The 23617-nt window shown below is 37.5% G+C and overlaps 1 protein-coding gene across 1 annotated transcript in view; it reads right to left on the minus strand.

Moving 5' to 3' along the window:
- The window catches only part of ADAM7 (ADAM metallopeptidase domain 7), a 76321-nt gene extending 54137 nt beyond the window's left edge, over positions 1 to 22184 (minus strand). Inside the window, exons 1-3 of the mRNA XM_087866609.1 lie at positions 21935 to 22184; positions 20836 to 20939; positions 16239 to 16315 (exon numbers count right to left, since the gene is read on the minus strand). Coding sequence (XP_087722735.1) covers positions 16239 to 16315; positions 20836 to 20939; positions 21935 to 22184 — 431 coding nt within the window. The remainder of the gene's footprint in view (positions 1 to 16238; positions 16316 to 20835; positions 20940 to 21934) is intronic.
- Positions 22185 to 23617: the final 1433 nt, after the last annotated feature.

Below are 23617 nucleotides of genomic sequence, written 5' to 3' on the forward strand. Positions count from 1 at the left end.
CTAAAGGATTTTAATAAATTAGAGGGTAACAGTTATTAAAACCCACAGAGATCAAGATACCTCAGAAATAGATATATAGATAAGTAACAAACTATTTGTAAAGTTATTGAACCTAAAATTATTTCTTTCATGCCTTTGAACTACCCCTGGTGACTTTTTGGTCCCACCTCCAACAAGATAAACTTCTAGAACTTCAAAAAAGGGCTCAAAACACACTTCCTGGGATATAGAGTTAAGATGGCAGAGGAGTAGGGGACCCCTTTTTCAGCTGATCCCCTGAGTCGAGCTGGATAGGTACCAGACCAGCCTGAACACCCACAGAATCAGCCTGAGACGCAGGAAGATACATCTGGATCTCTACAAATGAACATCTCCAGCGCTGAGTATTGAGGTACGCAGCGGGGAGCCGTGAAACCGCGCACAGATATCGGACTCGCAGACGGCACCCGCGAGAGAACAGACTGAGACCGTGAGCCAGGGAGCGTGAGCCACCAGACTTCTCACAGAACTCCGGTGCACTCACTGGAAACAGACTGAGACTGGGGGCTCTGGGAGTGCGCAGGGGTAGCTAGCTGGCTGTGAGAGGTATTAGAAACACAAAGGACAGAGACGTGCCAGCCCTGGAAGTGAGGGCTGGGATGCCGGGTGTGGGGCGCACATCCCGGGATGCTGCAGGGTTGAGCAGCACCAACAGAAACAGAGTTAAAGTGGCAAGAATATCAGTGGAGAACGGTCCGTGATCCCTCTGTTCTGAGGCAGAGGCTGAGATTCGGCCACTGCTGCTCTGACTCTCAGAAGAGCCACAGCAAACCACCAGGGAAAGCCCCCAGAGAACAAAAGCCTGGAAATACTGACTCACAGTGGGCCCATCCCCATCCCCCCTCGCAGGGGACACGGAGACTCTACCCAAACAGGGTTGCCTGAGTATCGGGGTGGAAGGCCCCCCCCCCAGAAGGCAGGCTAAAAAATTAAGAAGCCCACATCCCTAAGATCCTTATAAAACAAGGGCGCATGGCCTGGGTCCTGGTCAATAATTTGGGCTCTGGACAACCCCACAACCTCTCCTCATCAGAATGATGAGAAGGAGAAATCCCCCCCAACAAAGAAAAGACAATGAGTCTTTGGCCTCTGCCACAGAACTAATGGATATGGATATAACCAAATTATCAGAAATGGAATTCAGAGCAACAATAGTCAAGATGATGTGTAGACTTGAAAAAAGTATTAACGAAAATGTTAATGAGAAAATAGAATCTCTCAGGGTGGAAATGAGAGCGAATCTGGCAGAAATTAAAAATTCTATGAGCCAAATGCAGTCAAAACTAGAGGCTCTGATGGCCAGGGTGAATGAGGCAGAAGAACGTATCAGCGAATTGGAGGATGGGTTAGTAGAAGAGAAAGCTAAAATAGAATCTGGACTCAAAAAAATCCACACTCAGGAATGTAGGTTATTGGAGATTACTGATTCAATGAAACATTCCAATGTCAGAATCATCGGCATCCCCGATGGGGTGGAGAAAAACAGAGGTCTAGAAGAGATATTTGAACAAATTGTAGCTGAAAACTTCCCTAATCTAGCAAGGGAAACAAACATTCATGTCCAAGAGGCAGAGAGGACCCCTCCCAAGCTCAATCATGACAAACCTACACCACATCACGTCATAGTGCATTTCGCAAATATTAGATCCAAGGATACAGTATGGAAAGTGGCCAGGGCAAAGAAATTTCTCACATACCAAGGCAAAGGTATCAGAATTACGTCAGACCTATCGACACAGACCTGGAATGAGAGAAAGGGTTGGGGGGACATTTCTAAAGCTCTTTCAGAGAAAAACATGCAGCCAAGGATCCTTTATCCAGCAAGGCTGTCATTCACAATTGATGGAGAAATAAAGATCTTCCAGAATCACCAGTCATTAGCCAATTTCGTAACCATGAAACCAGCCCTACAGGAGATATTAAGGGGGCGTTCTAGAAAAGTAAAAAGGCCCCAAGAGTGATACAGAACAGAAAGTCACAATCTATACAAACAAAGACTTTACTGGCAACATGGCATCATTAAAATCATATCTCTCAATAATCAGTCTCAATGTAAATGGCCTAAATGCTCCCATAAATGCCAAAGGGTTTTAAAAAGACATGACCCATCCATTTGCTGTTTACAAGAGACTCATTTTGAACCCAAAGATACATTCAGACTGAAAGTAAAGGAATGGAATACCATCTTTCATGACAATGGACCTCAAAAGAAAGCTGGGGTAGCAATTCTCATATCAGACAGATTGGATTTTAAACTGAAGACTATAGTTAGAGACACAGAAGGGCACTATATTATTCTTAAAGGATGTATCCAACCAGTGGATATGACAATTATAAATATATATGCCCCCAACAGGGGAGCAGCAAGATACACAAGCCAACTCTTAACCACAAAAAAGAGACATATAGATAAAAACACACTAATAGTAGGAGACCCCAACACTCCACTATCAGCAATAGAGAGATCACCTAAGCAAGAAATCAGCAAAGAAAACAAGAGCTTTGAGTGCCATACTCGATGAGTTGGACTTCATAGATATATATAGAACACTACACCCCAGAACCAAAGAAAACTCATTCTATTCTAATGTCCATGGAACATTCTCAAGAATAGACCATGTTCTGGGTCACAAAACAGGTTTCTACCAATACCAAAAGACTGAAATTATTCCCTGCATATTCTCAGACCACAACGCTTTGAAATTGGAACTCAACCACAAGTAAAATTTGGAAGAAACTGAAACATTTGGACACTAAGAACCATCCTGCTCAGGAATGATTCCATAAACCAGGAAATCAAAAATCAATTTAAACAATTTATGGAGACCAATGAGAATGAAAACACAATGGTCCAAAACCTATAGATACTGCAAAGGCAGTCCTAAGGGGGAAAAACATAGCCATCCAAGCCTTGCTCAAAAGAATAGAAAAATCTAAAATGCAGTTTTTATATTCTCACCTCAAGAAGCTGGAACAGCAACAGAGGGACAGACCTAATCCACGCACGAGGAAGCAGTTGACCAAGATTAGAGCAGAAATCAATGAATTAGAAACCAGGAGTACAGTAGAGCAGATCAACAGAACTAGAAGCTGGTTCTTTGAGAGAATCAACAAAATTGACAGACCACTGGCAAGATTTATCCAAAAGAATAAAGAAAGGACCCAAATTAATAAAATTATGAATGAAAAAGGAGAGGTCACAACCAACACCAATGAAATTGGAAAAATTATTAGAAACTTTTATCAACAGCTATATGCCAATAAATTAAGCAATCTGGAAGAGATGGAGGCCTTCCTGGAAACCTATAAACTACCAAGACTGAAACAGGAAGAAATTGATTCCTTAAACTGGCCAATTAATTATGAAGACATTGAGTCAGTGATAAACAACCTTCCAAATAACAAAGCCCCAGGCCCGATTGGTATTCCTGGGGAATTCTACCAAACATTCAAAGAAGAAATAATACCTATTCTCCTAAAGCTATTTCAAAAAATAGAAACAGAAGGAAAGCTACGAAACTCATTCTATGAGGCCACTATTACCTTGATACCCAAACCAGGCAAAGACCCCATCAAAAAGGAGAATTACAGACCAATTTCCCTAATGAATATGGATGCCAAAATCCTCAACAAGATCCTGGCTAATAGAATCCAACAGTACATTAAAAGGATTATCCATCACGACCAAGTAGGATTCATACCTGGGATGCAAGTGTGGTTCAACATCTGCAAATCGATCAGTGTGATACATCATATCAACAAGAAAAGACTCAGGAACCATATGATCCTCTCAACTGATGCAGAAAAAGCATTTGACAAAATACAGCATCCTTTCCTGATTAAAACCCATCAGAGTGTAGTGATAGAGGCTACATTCCTCAATCTCATAAAAACCATCTATGAAAAGCCTACAGCAAATATCTTTCTCAATGGGGAAAAGCTGGAAGCCTTTACCCTAAGATCAGGAACACGACAAGGATGCCCACTCTCGCCACTATTATTCAACATAGTACTAGAAGTCCTTGCAACAGCAATCAGACAACAAAAAGGGATAAAAGGTATCCAAATCGGCAAAGAAGAAGTCAAAATGTCTCTCTTCGCAGATGACATGATACTGTATATGGAAAACCCAAAAGAATCCATGCCCAAACTATTAGAAGTTATAGAGCAAATCAGTAATGTGGCGGGGTACAAAATCAATGCTCAGAAATCAGTTGCATTTCTATACACAAATAATGAGACTGAAGAAAGAGAAATTAGGGAATCCATCCCATTTACAATAGCACCAAAAACCATACGTTACCTTGGAATTAACTTAACCAGAGACATAAAGGACCTATATTCTAGAAACTATAAATCACTCTTGAAAGACATTGAGGAAGACACAAAAAGATGGAAAAATATTCCATGCTCATGGATAGGAAGAATTAACATAGTTAAAATGTCCATGCTATGCAGAGCAATCTACACTTTCAATGCTATCCCGATCAAAATACCAATGATATTTTTCAAAGAACTGGAACAAATAGTCCTTAAATTTGTATGGAACCAGAAAAGGCCCTGAATCACCAAGGAACTGTTGAAAAGGAAAAACAAAGCTGGGGGCATCACAATGCCAGATTTCAAGCTGTACTACAAAGCTATGATCAGAAAGACAGCATGGTACTGGCACAAAAACAGACACACAGACCAATGGAAGAGAAGAACCCAGAAATGGACCCTCGGCTCTTTGGGCAATTAATCTTTGATAAAGCAGGAAAAAACACCCGGTGGAAAAAAGACAGTCTCTTCAACAAATGGTGCTGGGAAAATTGGACGGCTACATGCAAAAGAATGAAACTTGACCACTCTCTCACACCATACACAAAGATAAACTCCAAATGGTTGAAAGACCTCAATGTGAGACAGGAATCCATCAAAATCCTAGAGAAGAACATAGGCAGCAACCTCTATGACATCGGCCAAAGCAACCTTTTTCATGAAACATCTCCAAAGGCAAGAGAAACAAAAGAAAAAATGAACTTGTGGGACTTCATCAAGATAAAAAGCTTCTGCACAGCCAAGGAAACAGTCAAAAAAACTAAGAGGCAGCCCACGGAATGGGTGAATATATTTGCAAATGATGCTACAGATAAAAGACTGGTGTCCAAGATCTACAAAGAACTTCTCAAACTCAATACATGAGAAACAAATAAACAAATCATAAAATGGGCAGAAGATATGAATAGACACTTTTCCAATGATGACATACAAATGGCTAACAGACACATGAAAAAATGTTCAAAATCATTAGCCATCAGGGAAATTCAAATCAAAACCACACTAAGATACCACCTTACGCCAGTTAGAGTGGCAAAAATTGACAAGGCAAGAAACAATTGCTGGAGAGTATGTGGAGAAAGGGGATCCCTCCTACATTGTTCGTGGGAATGCAAGTCAGTACAGCCACCCTGGAAAACAGTGTGGAGGTCCCTTAAAAAGTTAAAAATTGAGCTACCCTATGACCCAGCCATTGCACTACTGGGTATTTACCCCAAAGATACAAATGTAGTGAAGAGAAGGGCCATATGCACCCCAAAGTTCATAGCAGCATTATCCACAATAGCCAAATCATGGAAGGAATCGAGATGGCCTTCTACAGATGAATGGATTAAGAAGATGTGGTCCATATATACAATGGAATATTACTGAGCTATCAGAAAGAATGAGTTCTCAACATTTGCTGCAACATGGACGGCACTGGAGTAGTTAAATCTAAGTTAAATAAGTCAAGCAGAGAAAGACAATTATCATATGATTTCTCTCATCTATGGAACATAAGAACTAGGATGATCGGTAGGGGAAGAAAGGGATAAAGAAAGGGGGGTAATCAGAAGGGGGAATGAATCATGAGAGACTATGTACTATGAGATACAAACTGAGGGCTTCAGAGGGGAGGGGGTTGGGGGAATGGGATAGACTGGTGATGGGTAGTAAGGAGGGCATGTATTGCATGGTGCACTGGGTGTTATACGCAACTAACGAATCATCGAACTTTACATCAGAAACCAGGGATGTACTGTATGGTGACTAACATAATAAAAAAAAATTAAAATTAAAAAAAAAGAAACACACTTCCTAACTCCAAGTAGACTTTGAAATTCTTTCCTATATGTGTATTTTATGCTTCCAAAACTTCCATTTTTATATTGTACTACATTCTTATCCTATATTATAGAAGTCAGCAAACTTTTTCTGTAAACATCAAAATGGTAAACATTTTGGGTTGTGGGTCACATATAATCTTTGTTACATGTTCTTTGCTGAGTTTTGTTTTATTTTGTTTTTATTCCAAATATTTTAACTTTAAAAATTACTCTTAGCTCCAGGGACATACATACAGTAAAAACCCAGCTTGGTCCACCAGCTTTTATTTGCCTTGCCTTAATATGTTATCATATCTGTGTTTGAGGCTACCTGTGAACTACTTTTATAAAGGGACTGATTTCCTTTTTACTTGTGTCTTTTTGGTTCCCAAGATCATATATGACATATTAATGTGTTCAGTAAACATGTGCTGCTAAGAATAAAATAACTAAATTGAAATTTGAGCTGCCACCCAAAGGATGAAATTTGCAGTTTGAGTTCAACAAAGTTAATTCCCTAATAAAATAAAAGTATCAAACCTCTTCAGAGGAACAACAGAATCTAAAGTCACTACCACATTTCACTCAAATTATTCAGTACACAATCTAAATTTACCAGACATATGAAGAAACAGGAAAATTTGAACTACTGTCAAGAAATAAGACAATCAATAAAGATCTACCTCATGATTATTCAGAGGATGAAATAGATGAGGTTATTAAAGCAGGTATTATAACTATTCTCAAGAAAGTGAAAGAAAATATGCTTGAAATGCATGAAAAGATGTGAAATATCAGCACAAAAAATTGGAAATTACTTTTTAAAAAGCAAATTAAAAATTTTATAATTGAAAATACTGTGAATAAAATGTTTCATTAAATGGGCATAAAATAAAAATGGAATTGATAAAGGAAAGAGGTAATAAACTTAATGAATCATCAGTAGAAATTATCCAACCTAAAGAAGAGAAAAAAAGAAAAAAGAACAAAGCTTCAGGTACATATAGGATAATATCAAAAGGGCTAAAATACTGATAATTTGACTGCTAGGAAGAGGAGAAAGAGTATGGCAGAAAAAAAAATCGGTAGTGACTGAAATTTTATCCAATTTGGAAGAAGACACAAATTATAATTTAAAGAAGTTTAGTAAAACACAGGCAAGATACATATGAAGAAAATCACACCTGCACATATCATTGCCAAATTGAGGAGTATCAATAACTGAGACAAATCTTGAAAGCAGCAAGAGAACAACATAACACGTACAGGGGAACAGAAATTCAAATTGCCACTAACATCTCATTAGAAACTACAGGGGTCAGAGGAAAGAACAATGTCAATATTTTTTGCCAAAAGAAAAATCCTATCAATCCATAACTTTATATCCAGCAAAAATAACCTTCACAAATGAACAAAAAATGTAAAGACCATTTCAGATAAAAGAACACCAAGGTAAATTTCTGCCAGCAGACCCATACTACCAAAATGGGTAAAGTAAGTCCTTCAGGCTGAAGGGATTGGCAGCAGATAGAAAATTGAATCTCTAAGAATAGAAAGATAGGAAATGGTAAAGCATTCAGTAAATTAAAAAAAATTTTTTTCACTGAATTTCTTTAAGATACATATGAACATTTAAAGCCAAAATTATAGCCATGCATTATGGAATTACTAATGTATATAGAGGTATATATATGACAAGGTAAAATAAAAGAGTTGTGGTTATAAATAGACTTACATGATGGTTAAGCTTTTATATTTTACATAAAATGATACAATATTAACTGTAAACAAATATTGTAATCTCTAAGACAAAAGCTTAAACCTAAAGCAGAAAGATATTGTTAAAAAACCATAAATAAATAAAAATCCAATAGATAAAGTAAAAACAAAACAAAACAAAAAACCAAATAATTCAAAGATCCAAAGAAGAAAGGAAAAGAAGACCAGAGAAATGAACAAACAAAAAAACCAGACAAACAGAAATCAAATATTAAATAAAACATATCATTCATAACATTAAATGTTAATGTCTTAAACATTACAATTAGTGATTAGAATGTCTGAATTTATTAAAAAGCAGGACCCAACTACTTGCCAACTTATAAGAGACACATTTTAAATGGAAAGATACAGTTATATTAAAGAAAATGGGAACTTTAGAAATCTGCTCTACTGAGAGATGTCACTGCCTGAAAGGTGCTCAGATGGCAAAGCAGGGCAGAATCCTAGGTGGGACAAGTGTGGTCTCAGTATTCCTAGTGTACAGAAATAATGGGGATGACTGAGCCAGCAGAGTTCCCAAGCACTGGAGTGGGAAAACTGATTATAGTCAGCAAGCCCAGGAGCAGGATCTCAGCTTGTTTCACCATAAACCATGAACTACATACAATCGAGTGACTGCTCTCCCTGCAGGGTCCTGCAAAAGACAGAAACACAGTAACCCTCCACCTTTCCCTGGAAGGATCAGTGAGGGGTCGCACTGCAGGAGTCTGCAGTTTGGCACAACAAAAGTGAAAACTGCTTATCCCTGAAGGTTTACTGAAGAGAGGGGGCTGTGATCTTTCACCTCCAGGGCTGGAGATTGGTCATGGCCATTTTTATTTTCATCCTCTAAAGAGGCATGGAAAACCTTCAGGGCTTTTGTTCCCTGAGCAACCAGAAGCAGCTTACACTGTGCCCAGCCTCTTAGCAAGGGGTGGGGCAACTCGGCCCAGGCAAAGACACTTGAGAATCAGCACAGCAGGCCCCACTCCCAGAAGACCAGCTGAAACAACAGGGGAACACCAAGTTTATGGAGCACACAGGACCGAAAAACTCCAGGGCTAGGAAAAAAAGAGTTATAGAATTTGAGATTTTTTCTCATGATTCATTTATCTTTCAGTTTAAAATTTTCCTTTGCTTTTTCTTCTTTTTTTTCTTTTAAACTAGTTCCTTGTTTTATCAATGCCTTGTTTTTAAGTTTTTTTAACTTTTATTTTTACAGTTATATTTTATAGATTTTTTCTTCATTTTTGGTTTACTTTCACTGTATTCAATTTTATTTTTGTGTATATATATACATTTTGCTTTCTTTACAATTTTGGGATTTAGTGTCTTCTAACAGACCAAAATATACCCAGGACCAAGTGGATCACCCTGTTTTGTCCACATATTCTCTCTTTACCTCCCCCCCTTTTTTTTCTTTTTTCTTCTTTTTTTCTTTTTCCTTTCTTTTTTGGTTTCTGACCTCTTCGGGTTTGTCTAGTATGTATTTCACTTGGGACATGGTTGATATTTTTTATTTTTTTCTCTTATTCGTCCATTCTTCTCTGGGAAAAATGACTAGAAGGAGGAATTCACAACAAAAGAAAGAAACAGAGGTAATCCTCTCTGCCACAGATCTAATCAATATGGATATAAGTAAAATGTCAGAGCTGGAATTCAGGATAATGATTATAAAGTTACTAACTGGGCTTGAGAAAAACATGAAAGACACTAGAGAATCTCTTAGTGAAGAAATAAAATCGAATCAGGCCAAAATTAAAAATGCTTTAACTGAGATGTAGTCTAAATTAGATGCTCTGACACCAGGTAAATGAGGCAGAAGAGAGAGTCAATGACATGGAGGACAAGTTGATGGAAAGGAAGGAAGCTGAGGAAAAGAGATAAAAACAACTAATGTACCATGAGGGGAGGTTTCAAGATTTCAGCGATGCCATAAAGTGAAACAATATTAGAATTATTGGAGTCCCAGAAGAAGAAGAAAGAGAAAGGGAAAGAAGGTATATTTGAGCAAATCATAGCTGAGAACTTCCCTAATCTGGGAAAGGAAACAGGCATTCAATTCTAAGAAGTAGAGAGAACTGTTGTCAAAATCAATAAGAATAGATCAACACCCTAACATATAATAGTGAAGCTTGCAAATTTCAGAGATAAAGATAAAATCTTGAAAGCGGCTTGAGACAAGAGGTTTTTAACTGACAGGGGTAGAAACATTAGACTGGCAGCAGAGACCCAGCAGGACAGTAAGGGCGGGCATGATGTATTCAGGGTACTAAATGAGAAAAACGTGCAGCCCAGAATACTTAATCCAGCAAGGCTGTCATCCAGAATGGAAGGAGAGATAAAGAGCTTCCAGAACAAACAGAAATTAATGAATTTGTGGACACTAAACCAACCCTGCAAGAAATATCAGAGGGGATCCTGTAAGTGAAGAGAGCACCCCAAAGTAACACAGACCAGAAAGAAACAGAAAATTTACAGAAACAGGGACTTTACAGGTAATACAATGGCACTAAATTCATATTTTTCAATAGTTACTCTGAACGTAAATAGGCTAAGTGCTCCAATCAAAAGACACAGGGTATCAGATTAGATGAAAAAAGCAAGACCCATCCATATGCTGCCTACAAGAGACTTATCTTTCACCTAAAGACATGTCCAGATTGAAAGTTAGGGGGTGGAGAACCATCTGTTATGCTAATGGACAAAAAAGAGAGCTAGGATAGCAATCCTTATATCAGACAAATTAGATATTAAACCAAAGACTACAGTAAGGGATGAAAAGGGACACTATATCATACTTAAAGATCTATTCAACAAGAAGATCTAACAATTGTAAATATATATGCTCCTAACTTAGGAGCAGCAAATTATATAAACAAACTAATAATCAAATTAATATCAATAACATTGATAATAATACAATACTAGTAGGCGACTTCAACACCCCACTCATAGCAATGGACAGATCATCTAAGCAGAAGATCAACAAGGAAACAAGGGCTTTGAATGACCAGATGGCCTTCACAGTTATATACAGGACATTCCACCTAAAGTAACAGAATACACATTCTTCTCTAGTGCACCTGGAATGTTCTCCAGCATAGATCACATACCGGGTCACAAATCAGGTCTCAAACAGTACCAAAAGATTTGGATTATTCCATGTATATTTTCAGACCACAATGCTTTGAAACTGGAACTCAATCACAGGAAGAAATTTGGAAAGAACTCAAACATGTGGAGGTTAAAGAGAATCCTACTAAAGAAGGAATGGTCAACCAGGAAATTAAAGAATTTTAAAAAAATTCATGGAAACAAATGAAAATGAAAACACAACTGTTCAAAACTTTGGGATACAGCAAAGGCAGTCCTAAGAGGGAAATACATAGCAATGCAAGTCTTTCTCAAAAAAATTAGAAAGTCTCAAATATGCAAGCTAACCTTACACCTAAAGAAGCTGGAGAAAGAACAGCAAATAAATCCTAAACCAAGCAGGAGAAGAGAAATAATAAAGATAAGAGCAGAAATCAATGAAATGGAAACAAAGAGTAGAACAGATCAGTGAAACTAGAAGCTGGTTCTTTGAAAGAATAATAAGATTGATAAACCCCTAGCCAAACTTATCAAAAAGAAAAGAGAAAGGACTCAAATTAATAAAATCACGAAGGAAAAAGGAAAGATCAAGATCAACACCAAGGAATTACAAATAATTTTAAGAACGTACTATGAGCAACTATAGGCCAACAAATTAGGCAATCTTGAAGAAATGGATGCATTTCTGGAAATTTATAAATTACCAAAACTGAAACAGGAAGAAATAGAAAACCTGAACAGACCCATAACCAGCGAGGAAATTAAAGCAGTAATCAAAAATCTCCCAACAAACAAGAGTCCAGGGCCAAATGGCTTCCCAGGGGAATTCTACCACACATTTAAAGAAGAATTAATACCTATTCTTAAGCTCTTTCAAAAAATAGAAATGGAAGGAAAACTTCTAAACTCGTTCTGTGAGGCCAGTATTACCTTGATCCCAAAACCAGGCAGACCCCATCAAAAAGGAATATTACAGACCAATATCCCTGATAAACATGGATGCCAAAATTCTCACCAAGATACTAGCCGATAGGATCCAACAGTTCATTAAAAAGATTACTCACCACAACCAAGTGGGATTTATTCATGGGATGCAAGGGTGGTTTGACATTCACAAATCAATCAATGTGATGCATCACATTAATAAAAGAAAGGACAAGAACCATATGATCCTCTCAATTGATGCAGAAAAAGCATTTGACAAAATATAGCATCCTTTCTTGATTAAAATTCCACAGTGTAGATATAGAGGGAACATACCTTAATATCACAGAAGTTATCTAAGAAAAGCCCACAAGGAATATCATTCTCAATGGGGAAAAACTGAGAGCTTTTCCTCTAAAGTCAAGAGCACTACAGGGATACTCACTCTCACTGCTGTTATTCAACATAGTACTGGAAGTCCTAGCCTCAGCAATCAGACAACTAAAAGAAATTAAAAGCATTCAAATTGACAAAGAAGTGCAGCAGCCTCTGGCTGAGAGCTTATGCTAAGGATATAATAGGAAAACATGTTTGTGACCTTTAGGGCTTTAGCATAAACATCAGAGCACAGCAGTCGGGAACGCCTGGCTTGTATAGAGGTCAGGAATGCCCAGGTTACACAGCAACTGGGAACACCCAGCTCACTCAGGGTGGAACGCTGCCCTCAGATAATAAGTGGAATGCCTGGTCCACTAAGGGGAAGAACGCTGCCCCAGCCAAAACTTGATTGCTTTTGACAATGGCCCATGGGGTCCATAGGAAGATGTTTAAGAATAGGCCTCACTTGCTGAACGTTACATCATCTAATCCCGTGACCTTCCCCGTGATGTACTACTATTCACTAGGATGTGATACAGATCATCCCCTTGATTGTCTTTGATTGTTTATTGCCAATAAATACGTGAGGTTGCAGCTGTTCAGGGAGATCGCACTCTTGGCGGTGGCGCGCCTGGCAGTCGTCCCCTGCACCCATGCTCTCTTTCACAAGCTAACCTGTCTATGCCTCATCCTTCTCCCAAATCATGCTGTGGCTCCACAGGCGGTGTTGCAGCAAAGAAGAAGTAAAACTCTTACTCTTTGCAGATGACGTGATACTCTATGTGGAAAACCCAAAAGACTCCACCCCAAAATCTAGAATTCATAAAGGAATTCAGCAACATGACAGGATATAAAATCAATGCACAGAAATCAGTTGGATTTCTATACAATGAGACAGAAGAAAGAGAAATTAAGGAATTAATTCCATTCACAATTGCACCAAAAACCATAAGACACGGAGGAATAAACCTAACCAGAAACGTAAAGGACTATGAAGGTAAAGGACTCTAAAAACTACAGAACACTTATTAAAGAAATTGAGGAAGACACAAAGAAATGGAAAAACACTCCATGCTCATGTATTGGAAGAATAAATATTGTTAAAATGTCTATTCTACCCTGAGCAATCTACACATTCAATGCAATCTCTATCAAAATACCATTGACATTTTTCACAGAGCTGGAACAAATAAGCCTAAAATTTGATTGGAACCAGAAAAGACCCCAAATAGCCAGAGGAATGTTGAAAAAGAAAACCAAAGCTGGTGGCATCACAATACTGGACTTCAAGCTCTATTACAAAGCCGTAATCATCAAGACAGTATGGTACTGCTACAAAAACAGACACATAGATCAGTGGGATAGAATAGAGAACACAGAAATGGACCCTCAACTCTATGGTCAACTAATCTTTGACAAAGCAGGAAAGAATATCCAATGGAAAAAGGACAGTCTCTTCAATAAATGGTGCTGGCAAAAATGGACAACCACATGTAGAAGGGTGAAACTAGACCATTTCCTTACACCATGCACAAAGATAAACTCAAAATGGATGAAAGACCTCAGTGTGAGACAGGAATCCATTAAAATCCTAGAGGAGAACACAGACAGCAACCTCTTTTACCTCGCTGCAGCAACTTTTTGCTAGACACGTCTCCAAAGACAAGGGAAACAAAAGCAAAATTGAAGTATTGGGACTTCATCTAGATGAAAAGCTTCTGCACAGCAAAGAAAACAGTCAACAAAACTGAAAGACAACCTACAGAAACGGAGAAGATATTTGCAAATGACATATTAGTTAAAGGGCTAGTATCCAAGATCTATAAAGAACTTATCCTAATTCAACACCCAAAAAAACAAATAACCCAGTCAAGAAATGGGCAGAAGAAATGAACAGACATTTCTCCAAAGAAGACATACAAATGGCCAACAGACACATGAAAAATACTCTGCATCACTTGGCATCAGGGAAATACAAATCAAAACCACAATGAGCTACTGCCTCGCACCAGTCGGAAAGTCTACAATTAACAAGACAGAAGACAACAAATGTTGGTGAGGTTGAGGAGAAAGGGAAACCTTCTTACACAATTGGTGGGAATGCAAGCTGGTACAGCCACTCTGGAAAACAGTGTGGAAGTTCCTCAGGAAGTAAAAAATAGAGCTACCCTACCACTCAGCAATTGTGCTACTAGGAATTTACCCCAAAGATACAAATGTAGTGATCCAAAGGGGCACCTGCACCCCAATATTCATGGCAGCCATGTCCACAATAGCCAAACTGTGGAAAGAGCCGAGATGTCCATTGATAGATGAATGGGTAAAGAAGATTGGTATATATACACAATGCAATATTACTCAGCCTTCAGAAAGGATGAATACCCACCGTTTACATCAATGTGGATGGAACTGGAGGGTATTACGCTGAGTGAAATAAGTCAATCAGAGTAAGATAATTATCATATGGTTTCACTCATATGCAGAACATAAGGAATAGTGCAGAGGACAATAGGGGTGGGGGGGAAACTGAATGGAAAGAAATCAGAGAGGGAGACAAAACACACGAGACTCTTGACTTGGAAACAAACTGAAGGTTGCAGAAGTGGAAGTGGGTGGGGGAGATGGGTTAACTTGTTGATGGGCATTAAAGAGGACATGTGATATGATGAGCACTTGGTGATATGCTTACTAATGAATCATTGAAAGTTTCTGTTTGTTAACCATAAGATATGAAAACATCTGAATAAATAATATTCACAATGGGAGGCTCCATTGTATGTGCTAAATTCACTTTCTTCGTGTTGCTGAGGGGACAAGGGTAATGTTGCCCATCAGAGGTATCAATATCAGATCAAACTGCTTTGTATGTCTACAATTTTATAATATACCACACCAGGCTGATTAACAGAATTAAACGATAGCTAATATAATAAGATTGGCTACTTGAGGTATAGGCAGCATGGGGTAATTTTGTAAGCAGGCAGATCTGAGTTAGAGAATCAGCACCATCATCTGCACTGTGACCCTGACAAGTTTTTACTTCAGTGAATCTATGATTCTTCCTCAGTAAAATAGAAGTAAAACAACATCTGCTTCGTATGATATTGTGGGAACTAAGAGAGAACTTTGAGAAAAGGCACATGGAAATTGCTCAATAGATGTTATCCCTCTTCCATTCTGAGAATGTATGCAGAGTCTGAATAAATTATAAATATAATTATGTTATTTGATTAATTATATTTCTGCACATTTGTCCAACAGGCAACTCGAGAGTAGAAGAAAGGATGTTTGTTTTATATTTTTTGTTGCTGTTTTTAGCTAATAGGCCAGAGTCTCAATTCTTCAATAGAGTTATCCTTCCACTTTTCTTAACATTTGACAATTCTTTATGATTTTAGGAATGGTCAAAGGAAAATTATAGAAATTCAGCAATAACAGCACAGAGATTGTGGAGAAAGCTAATTGAAGAAATTAAAGGAGTTAGAATTATTCAGCTGACACAAGGTAGCTTGATGAAGTAAATTCTTCCCCGTTCTTAGTTTATTCTCCAGAAGAACTTGGTTTGATACCTATTTTAAATAACTTAGCAGTCACTCTAAAAACCACGTTTTTTCAAATTTCCTTTGTTCTACTGACTCACAAAGAAGTAATGTATTAACTCTCTTTTTAGAGTGAGTATATGAAACTCAAAGGCTCCAAGTACCCCAAATAGAGGGTAACTCAGGACCTGAACAGCAGCATCTCTAATTGTTGTTCAAATGTTGAAATGTGATGGGCTTATATTAGAAGAGTAGGAATTCAGTCTATATATAGGTAACAGTAACTTGATGAATTCACTTCACTGGCAGTTTTTACAAAAACTGGGATACTACAGACCAATAAATCTATAAGGTATTGAATTATAATAGAACTTACCTTGATCTTAAAAGGTGAAGTATTAAGGTTTTTCTAGTTAGCTTTAGTTCATACAACAATTCTTCTTCATATGTTTCCTGCAAAACAATATCCATCATGTGACTTAAATGTGTGCTCATTTAGTGTGTGTTAGGGTGGGGAGTGGGGTGGGTGCAGGGAGAAATTAGACTTTATCAGTATACCCAGCGGTCCAGCAGTCCAGCCAGGCAAAATGATAAATATAGATTAGGCTGAATTTATGAGAGCCAATATATGAAGGATTTTGCTTGTAAGTTATTTTTTAATTACATTTTTTGATGGGCATTTTTTCTAGTTATAAAATGAAATGAAATGAAAATATATATATTCTCTCCTCAACCAGAGATAACAAGTTGTTGTGTCCTTGCAGTTCTGCCCCTCACCCACAGATCTTTTGTTTATGTATCGCTAACAGTTTGGGGTGTACTGTTTTATAGTCTACTTTCTCACATAAAAATAAATCATGACCATGACCACTTTCCTATTCCAATAAATGTTCTTTTATAGTATGTATTTTATGGCTGAAAATCACAATGTGAATTTATTTAACCTATACCCAGACCAGAAATTTGACTTGGGTATTCACTATAGTTAGACATCATTCCTATGTTGGCAACATGGAAAAAAATGTTTGATAAATGCTGCAAGATAACCCTGAAGAAAGGAAGCACAAAATTAGAATTTCACTAAAAATTTATAGTGGTTCTTATTTTCTTGCCTTAGATATTAACATTAATGAAATGATAACTTATTGTGACAAACTTTTCTTTAATAACCTTTGGAAGTGATATTTTTCTTTTGTTTAGTTTATTTTGTTATTTACATATTTGTATACGAATTCCTAACTTATGTCCTTTAAATATTTTCTTTTGTGGTATTTTATTTCCTTGTGATTTATAAGATTATTTATAATTTAAGGATTCATAGTTACTGGTCATTTATCTAGCACATTTCTTTAGTTTATTATTCACTCATGTATTCAATAGCTATTATTTCAGGCACAGTGATACTTTGGAAAATACAATGGTGCACATGATAGAGGTCACTGCCCCTATGGAAACCACAGCTTGGCAAAGAAGAAAATCAAGTAAATGTAATTGAGTATTATAAGCATCATAATAGGAGAAATGCAGTGACTGTGTGAGGGAGGAATCAGAGGCAGAGAATAGGGCATGCAAGGGCCCTGAGGTAAGAAGGAGCTTGACATGTTTGAGAAACCCAGAAAAGTTCAAGGTAGCTGGAGAATCAAGGGTAAGTTGAATAAATATGAGAAATGAAAAGGCAAGAAGGAGCCAAATCATGTACAGACTAGTTAGCCACTTAAGAAGATTTGGATCTCGGGGCGCCTGGGTGGTATAGCGGTTAAGCGTCTGCCTTCGGCTCAGGGCGTGATCCCGGCGTTCTGGGATCGAGCCCCACATCAGGCTCCTCCACTATGAGCCTGCTTCTTCCTCTCCCACTCCCCCTGCTTGTGTTCCCTCTCTCCCTGGCTGTCTCTATCTCTGTCGAATAAATAAATAAAATCTTAAAAAAAAAAAAAAAAAAAAAGAAGATTTGGATCTTATCCTAAGACCAAAGAGAAGAAAAAGATTTAGGCAAAAAAATGCAGAAGTAGGTATGGTATTTTAAATGGCTTACTTATTACAGATAATGGATTAGCAAAAATCACAACTGTAGGCAGGAAAAGCATTTAAAGGCTGTTGATGGGATATAGGTCACTTGGGCAGGGGAGTGGCAGCAGGAAAAAGGGAGAGTAGATAATTTCAAAGGATATTTACATGTTAGAATGCACAAAGTTTGTGATTTTTTTTGGTGGGGGAGGCAAAAGAGAGGAATAAAGAATTCCCTTAGGAGGCACCTGGGTGGCTCAGTCAGTTCAGCATCCCACTCTTGACTTCGGCTCAGGTCATGATCTAGAGTTGTGAGATTGAGCCCCATGTTTGGCTCTGCACTAGGCATGGAGCCTGCTTAGAATTCTCTCTCTCGCCCCCCCTCTACATCTCTCTCTCAAAAAAAAAAATACCCTCAGTCTTCTGGTTTGTTTAAACTATGCTATTGAAAGGAGGGTCTTCTGAAGAGAGACAACTTTGAGGGAGGGAGAGGGGAGTTTTGTGTTTGCTGAATGTGAGCTGTGTATTAGGGCATTTTTTTTTATTGCAAGTTTAACATAAAATTGGGACTTCATTATAAATACAGTTGGCAGGCAAGAACCAGGTACTTACTCAGATAAGAAAGGTTGAATCCCGTTTACAACATGATGAACATGCAGGTGTGTGTGAATAACAAAGTGGTATAATGGGACTTTGTAAAATTTGAATGTGTGATTATGGGTTTCATATTAGCTAATATTCAGACACTATTGTTAATATTGTCAAATATGACATTCTTGTTAATCTTGTCATTAATATTGTTCTTATATAAACAGAATTTTTAACTTTGTGTTTTATTTTAGAATTTTATTTTATTTTATTTTAAAATTTGAGCTTATTTAGAATCATTTTAGATTTAGAGAAAAGTTGGAAAGATAATGCAGAGCATTCCTGTGTATGCCACAACCCAGGGTTCCACATTGTTAACATCTTACGGTGTACTCGTCACAGCTCATGAACCAAGATTGACATTATCAATTAAAGTGTGCACTTATCCAGATTTCCTTAGTTTTTGTCTACTGTCCTTTCACTGTCTTAGGATCCCATCCGGGACACCACATTACGTTACCATAGTTGTCATGCCTCCTTAGACTCTTCTACTCTATGACGGTTTCTCAGACTTCCCTTATTTTTTGACAGCCTTGACAGTTTTGAGGAGTACTGATCAAGTATTTTATAGGTTGCTCCTTAATTAAGGTTTTTCCAATATTTTTCTCATTCCTACCCTGGAATTGTGGAGATTTGAGAGAAAACAACAAAATAAAGTGCCGTTTTTATCACATCATATTAAGAGTACATACTATCAACATGATTTATTACTGATGATGATTATTGATTACCTTTATCACCTGGCTGAGGTAGCATTTGTCAGCCTTTCTCCACTCTAAGTTTATACTGTGTCCCCCCGTTCCACACTCTATTCTTTGGAAGGGTCTATGCACAGGCCATACTTAAAGGGTATGGAGTTATGCTCCACCTCCTGGGAAGGGGAGTGTCTACATCAATTTTTTAATTCTTATATATGGGAGATTTATCTATTCTCCCCATTTATTTATTTATTCAATTATTTATTTATACAAGTATGAGTTCACAGATATTAATTTATACTTTATTAAAGTCCAAAACTACATTATTAATTTTGTTGCTCAAATTGTCCCTTCTTTGACTATCGGGAGCTCCTTCATTTGGCTCCTATGTTCTTTTGTCATACTCCCATCAATGCAAGTTTGGGTTGTTTGTTTGCTTGAGAATTTCCTTACTTTCCGGCTTCAAACTCATCTTGTGTATCTCCTGCCCCAGTCCAGGCCTATCTTGTATATTTATAATGGGATTGTTGTCTTGATTTGCACAATGGTGATAGAGGGCTTGTTCTGCCCTCTTAGATGAGTACCAAACTTCAACCAATAAAAGCTTTTTAAAATTGAAGTATAGTTGACATGCAATGTTATAATAATAAAAGGTTTAAGAAGGAATAAAGGATAAAGGAATTGGAGATCAAGAGAAAACATTATTTATAAGGAGATTATTACAGAAAAATGGTTAGACATTATCTCCAAATGGCAACAGATGAAGAGCTGCTTTTTCATTATCTTAAACCATGGGAAAGACATCTTAGTGGGTTCATTTGGGAAGCTGAAATGTGTCTTGCTTATGACTGAGGAACCTAACAAATGAAAGCCTGGAAGGCTGTCTCCCCTAGTGGTGGAGGGAAGAAAAGTAGTTGCATTAGGAAAAGTTTGCCCTCTCAAAGAGTGCTGGGGCAAAGTGACAGTCAGTATTCTCCATGGACCAAGTTAGAAAGTTCAGGCCCACAATGCAAGTGCCTGGTAATAAATATGTAAGACCTTGAATGTCTTCTATAGTAGTGGGAATTGAAAATTACTATTTTGAAGCTTATTTCCCATTATATGTATTACATATTGTCTGAATAAACATTTGTTTCTTTTGAAAATAAAATTGTAAATGTTTACATTTTAACACCTGAATAAGCACTATTCTAAGCAGCAGGCCAAATGTGTTCCTGTGAAAGTTGTCCAACTTTGCTGCTGAATCTGTAAAGCAAGTAAACCTGCATATTACATCACTGGGAAAGCAAAATGCTCAGAGGTTATATTCCATAGGCACCAGCTGAGAACAAATGAGGTTGCCTTAAATCAGCCTGGAAAGCTGTTAGTGGAAATCCTCATGTTTTAGAAAATTTTAAATGGCACTCTCTAAAATCCAAATTTTACCCCATTTTGTTTCTTAAGCCATCAAAATGTTGCATCCTCCCCAACATCCCCCCTACCCCAAGTGCATGCTGGAAACTGAGAGGGAGTTCTCAGAAAAATCAAGACTCCTCTCTTGTTCACTTCTGATTGGAGCCAGAGGTTGCTTTCTATATATCCTGTGAAAGTAATAAATCATATTTATTAAATCAAAACATGTACCGGTATGTCATAATCATGGATGTGCCAAACATCTCGCTTCTGCATCAGAGGTAGCCTTTTAGGATAAACCACTTCTTGACCTTCTACTCCGAGGATTATCTTTTCTGAAAGGAAATGTTTAAGGGGGGAAATACATCCAGCATTAGCATTCACACACAGTGACTGGATAAGAATTATTCTCACAGAGTTCACTTGCTCCCAACTAGCAGCCGTGTACAACACCACTATGAAGTAGTACCCCCACTTAACAGGTAAGGAAATTGAGACTGATATTTCCAAATTAGGAAAATATAAGCAAAATTGGAAAACAGGTAAAAAAAATAGATCTTTTAGGTTCTTCCATCTTTTCACTTTGTTCTGCAGTCACCACCTTCTTCATCTTAATCTCATCCTGCCTGTTTCTGGGTTCTGCCACACGTCAAAGCCTTTACTGGAAGGGATTGTTTCAGTGTAAATTACTGATTGATTTTATCTCCCAGGGACATTTGCATTTGAAATCGTAACTCTCCTAGCTAAATACAAGGCTCTCCCTTGTAAAAAGGATTTAGGTACTCCTGAATCAGTGCTAAATAGTCTTCACAAGTGGTGGTCATCCACTTGTGAATTAGCCCTGCTTACCTCCTTGAAGAGTGATAAAGAAGCAAGACCATAAGATTTTCAGAGTCTGCTATTATTTGAGTCAAAGTTTCACCAGTTTATTAGCAGTATGGCCATAAATACTGTATCTATTCTCTCTGATCGGAAGATATTATTCTCAATTTCTTTATCTATAAAGTGGAGATAATAACTTAAGATTGTACAAGGCTAATGTACACAGTGGCTAATGGCTAGTGCAGTGTCTCTATACTGCAGATATTAAAAAATGTCCACTCCTTCCTCCTCCTCACTGTAAATCAGAGTGTGTAAGACCGCTTAAGTAATTCATAGAATCATAGAATCTCAATATTAGCCATAACTAGTCCAAGTCCTATGCTATGTCCTCAGCAAAATCATCAATGCGTTTTAATGTTTTTTATCATTTGTCACTTAAACTCCGTGACTAAAGAGACATTACCTCATAGCCTTGTAAGAAAACCCTGATAAAAAGATTAAGACATACCTTTAATCTGAGACATGAGTACGATCATGAAAAGCAAACTCCTGGGAAACATCCTGAATGATTCTGGTGGAAGAAGGGGCACAGGTGCTTGAGAAAAGATGTGTGTGGCTCCCTGCCCTTGCTTCCACAGCAGGGTGGAAGAACCTAACAGGTGGATAGGCGGTTTTGATCTAGCATAAGGAAGCGTTCCTTGCTTGTGTTGCATCACCTGTGAGGTGCTTGAGGGTAAAGCCTGGAGGGTGGACATCATGTACTAATTGAAGGCACCACTGACGTGCTGTGGTGGAGGTGGGCTGGGCAGAGATCCCTACTTCATGCCTGATATAAATATAATTCTAGGTGTACTAAAAATTCAAAAGTGAAAAAAACCATGTGTGTCTTAGAAAAAATATTGAAGAATGTTTATAGAAACTTAGGTTTAAGGAAGTGCATGTGAAGAACGCCATATGTAGAAACTATAAAGGAAAATTTCATAAAAATTAGAAATATTGAGAACTTATTTTTTTTTCTAGCTAAATAAAAGTCTGTGCCATGTGGGGCATGGGCATCATAGCCTTTCAAAAGCTGTAAAAAAACACAAGATATTCATCCATATTCCACCTCCACCCTCAACCCCCACCCCGATAAAAGAACCCAAAGTCCTGAGGCAAGAGAAAATAACTTGATTTCCCCCAGAAGTTTTATTGAGGTCTGACATATCGCACTGTGTAAGTTTAAGGTACATGGCACGATGACGTACTCATATCGTTAAGTCATATCACAATAAATTTAGTTAAAATCCATCATTTCCTACAGATAAAAAAAAAGAGTGAAAGAAAATGATTTTTTTTATGATGAGAACCCTTAGGATCTACTCTCTTAATTTTCAAATATACCATACAGCAGTGTTCACTATAATTATCATGTTTTAGATTATATCCCTAGTATGTATTTATCTTATCTTTATCTTATAAACAGTAAGTTTGCACTTTTGACCACCTTAATCCAGACTTATTTATGAAATCAAACTGAGGGTTACAGAGCAGAAGGGGGTGGGGAGATGAGGTAACCAGGTGATGGGTATAAGGAGGGCATGGGTTGTGATGAGCACTGGGTGTTACACACAACTAATGAATCATTGAACACTACATCGAAAAATAATTATGTACTATATGCTGGCTAACTGAACACAATAATAAAAAAAGAAAACATATTTATGCCATAAATCACATATAAATTTAAATTAAAAGACAAACTCCAGAAATGTATGCAATATATACAATAAAAGGTAAAGGTAAATATCATAATATAGAACTCTTTCAAATCAATACAAAAAATAAAACATTAATAGGCAAATGTGCAAAGAACCTGTATAAGACTATCTGTATGTCTGTGATCTCTTACTATTTTAGAAGATACCCTTTGCCAATACCATCCCTTCTCTGTGTTTGGTATTCTGTCTTCCCCCCACCTCACATTATTGATTATACCTCTAATCTCATGAACTGAAAAAAATCTATGATAACTAGAAGTTTTCTTTTGACATTTAAATAAGTTCAAGTCTCTCCCTTTCAAAAAATCCTACCCTTAATCCTATATTCCACAGACCCCTGCCATCACCTTATTTTTCATTCCTTTCTCAGTTAAACTTTTCACAAAGTTCATCTTTACTTCTTGTGGCAGTCTTCTCCCCTCCAGCTCATT

The sequence above is a fragment of the Ursus americanus genome, chromosome 13 (assembly GCF_024610735.1).
Source record: "Ursus americanus isolate L20-20 chromosome 13, mUrsAme1.1.p, whole genome shotgun sequence".
Lineage (NCBI taxonomy): Eukaryota > Metazoa > Chordata > Mammalia > Carnivora > Ursidae > Ursus > Ursus americanus.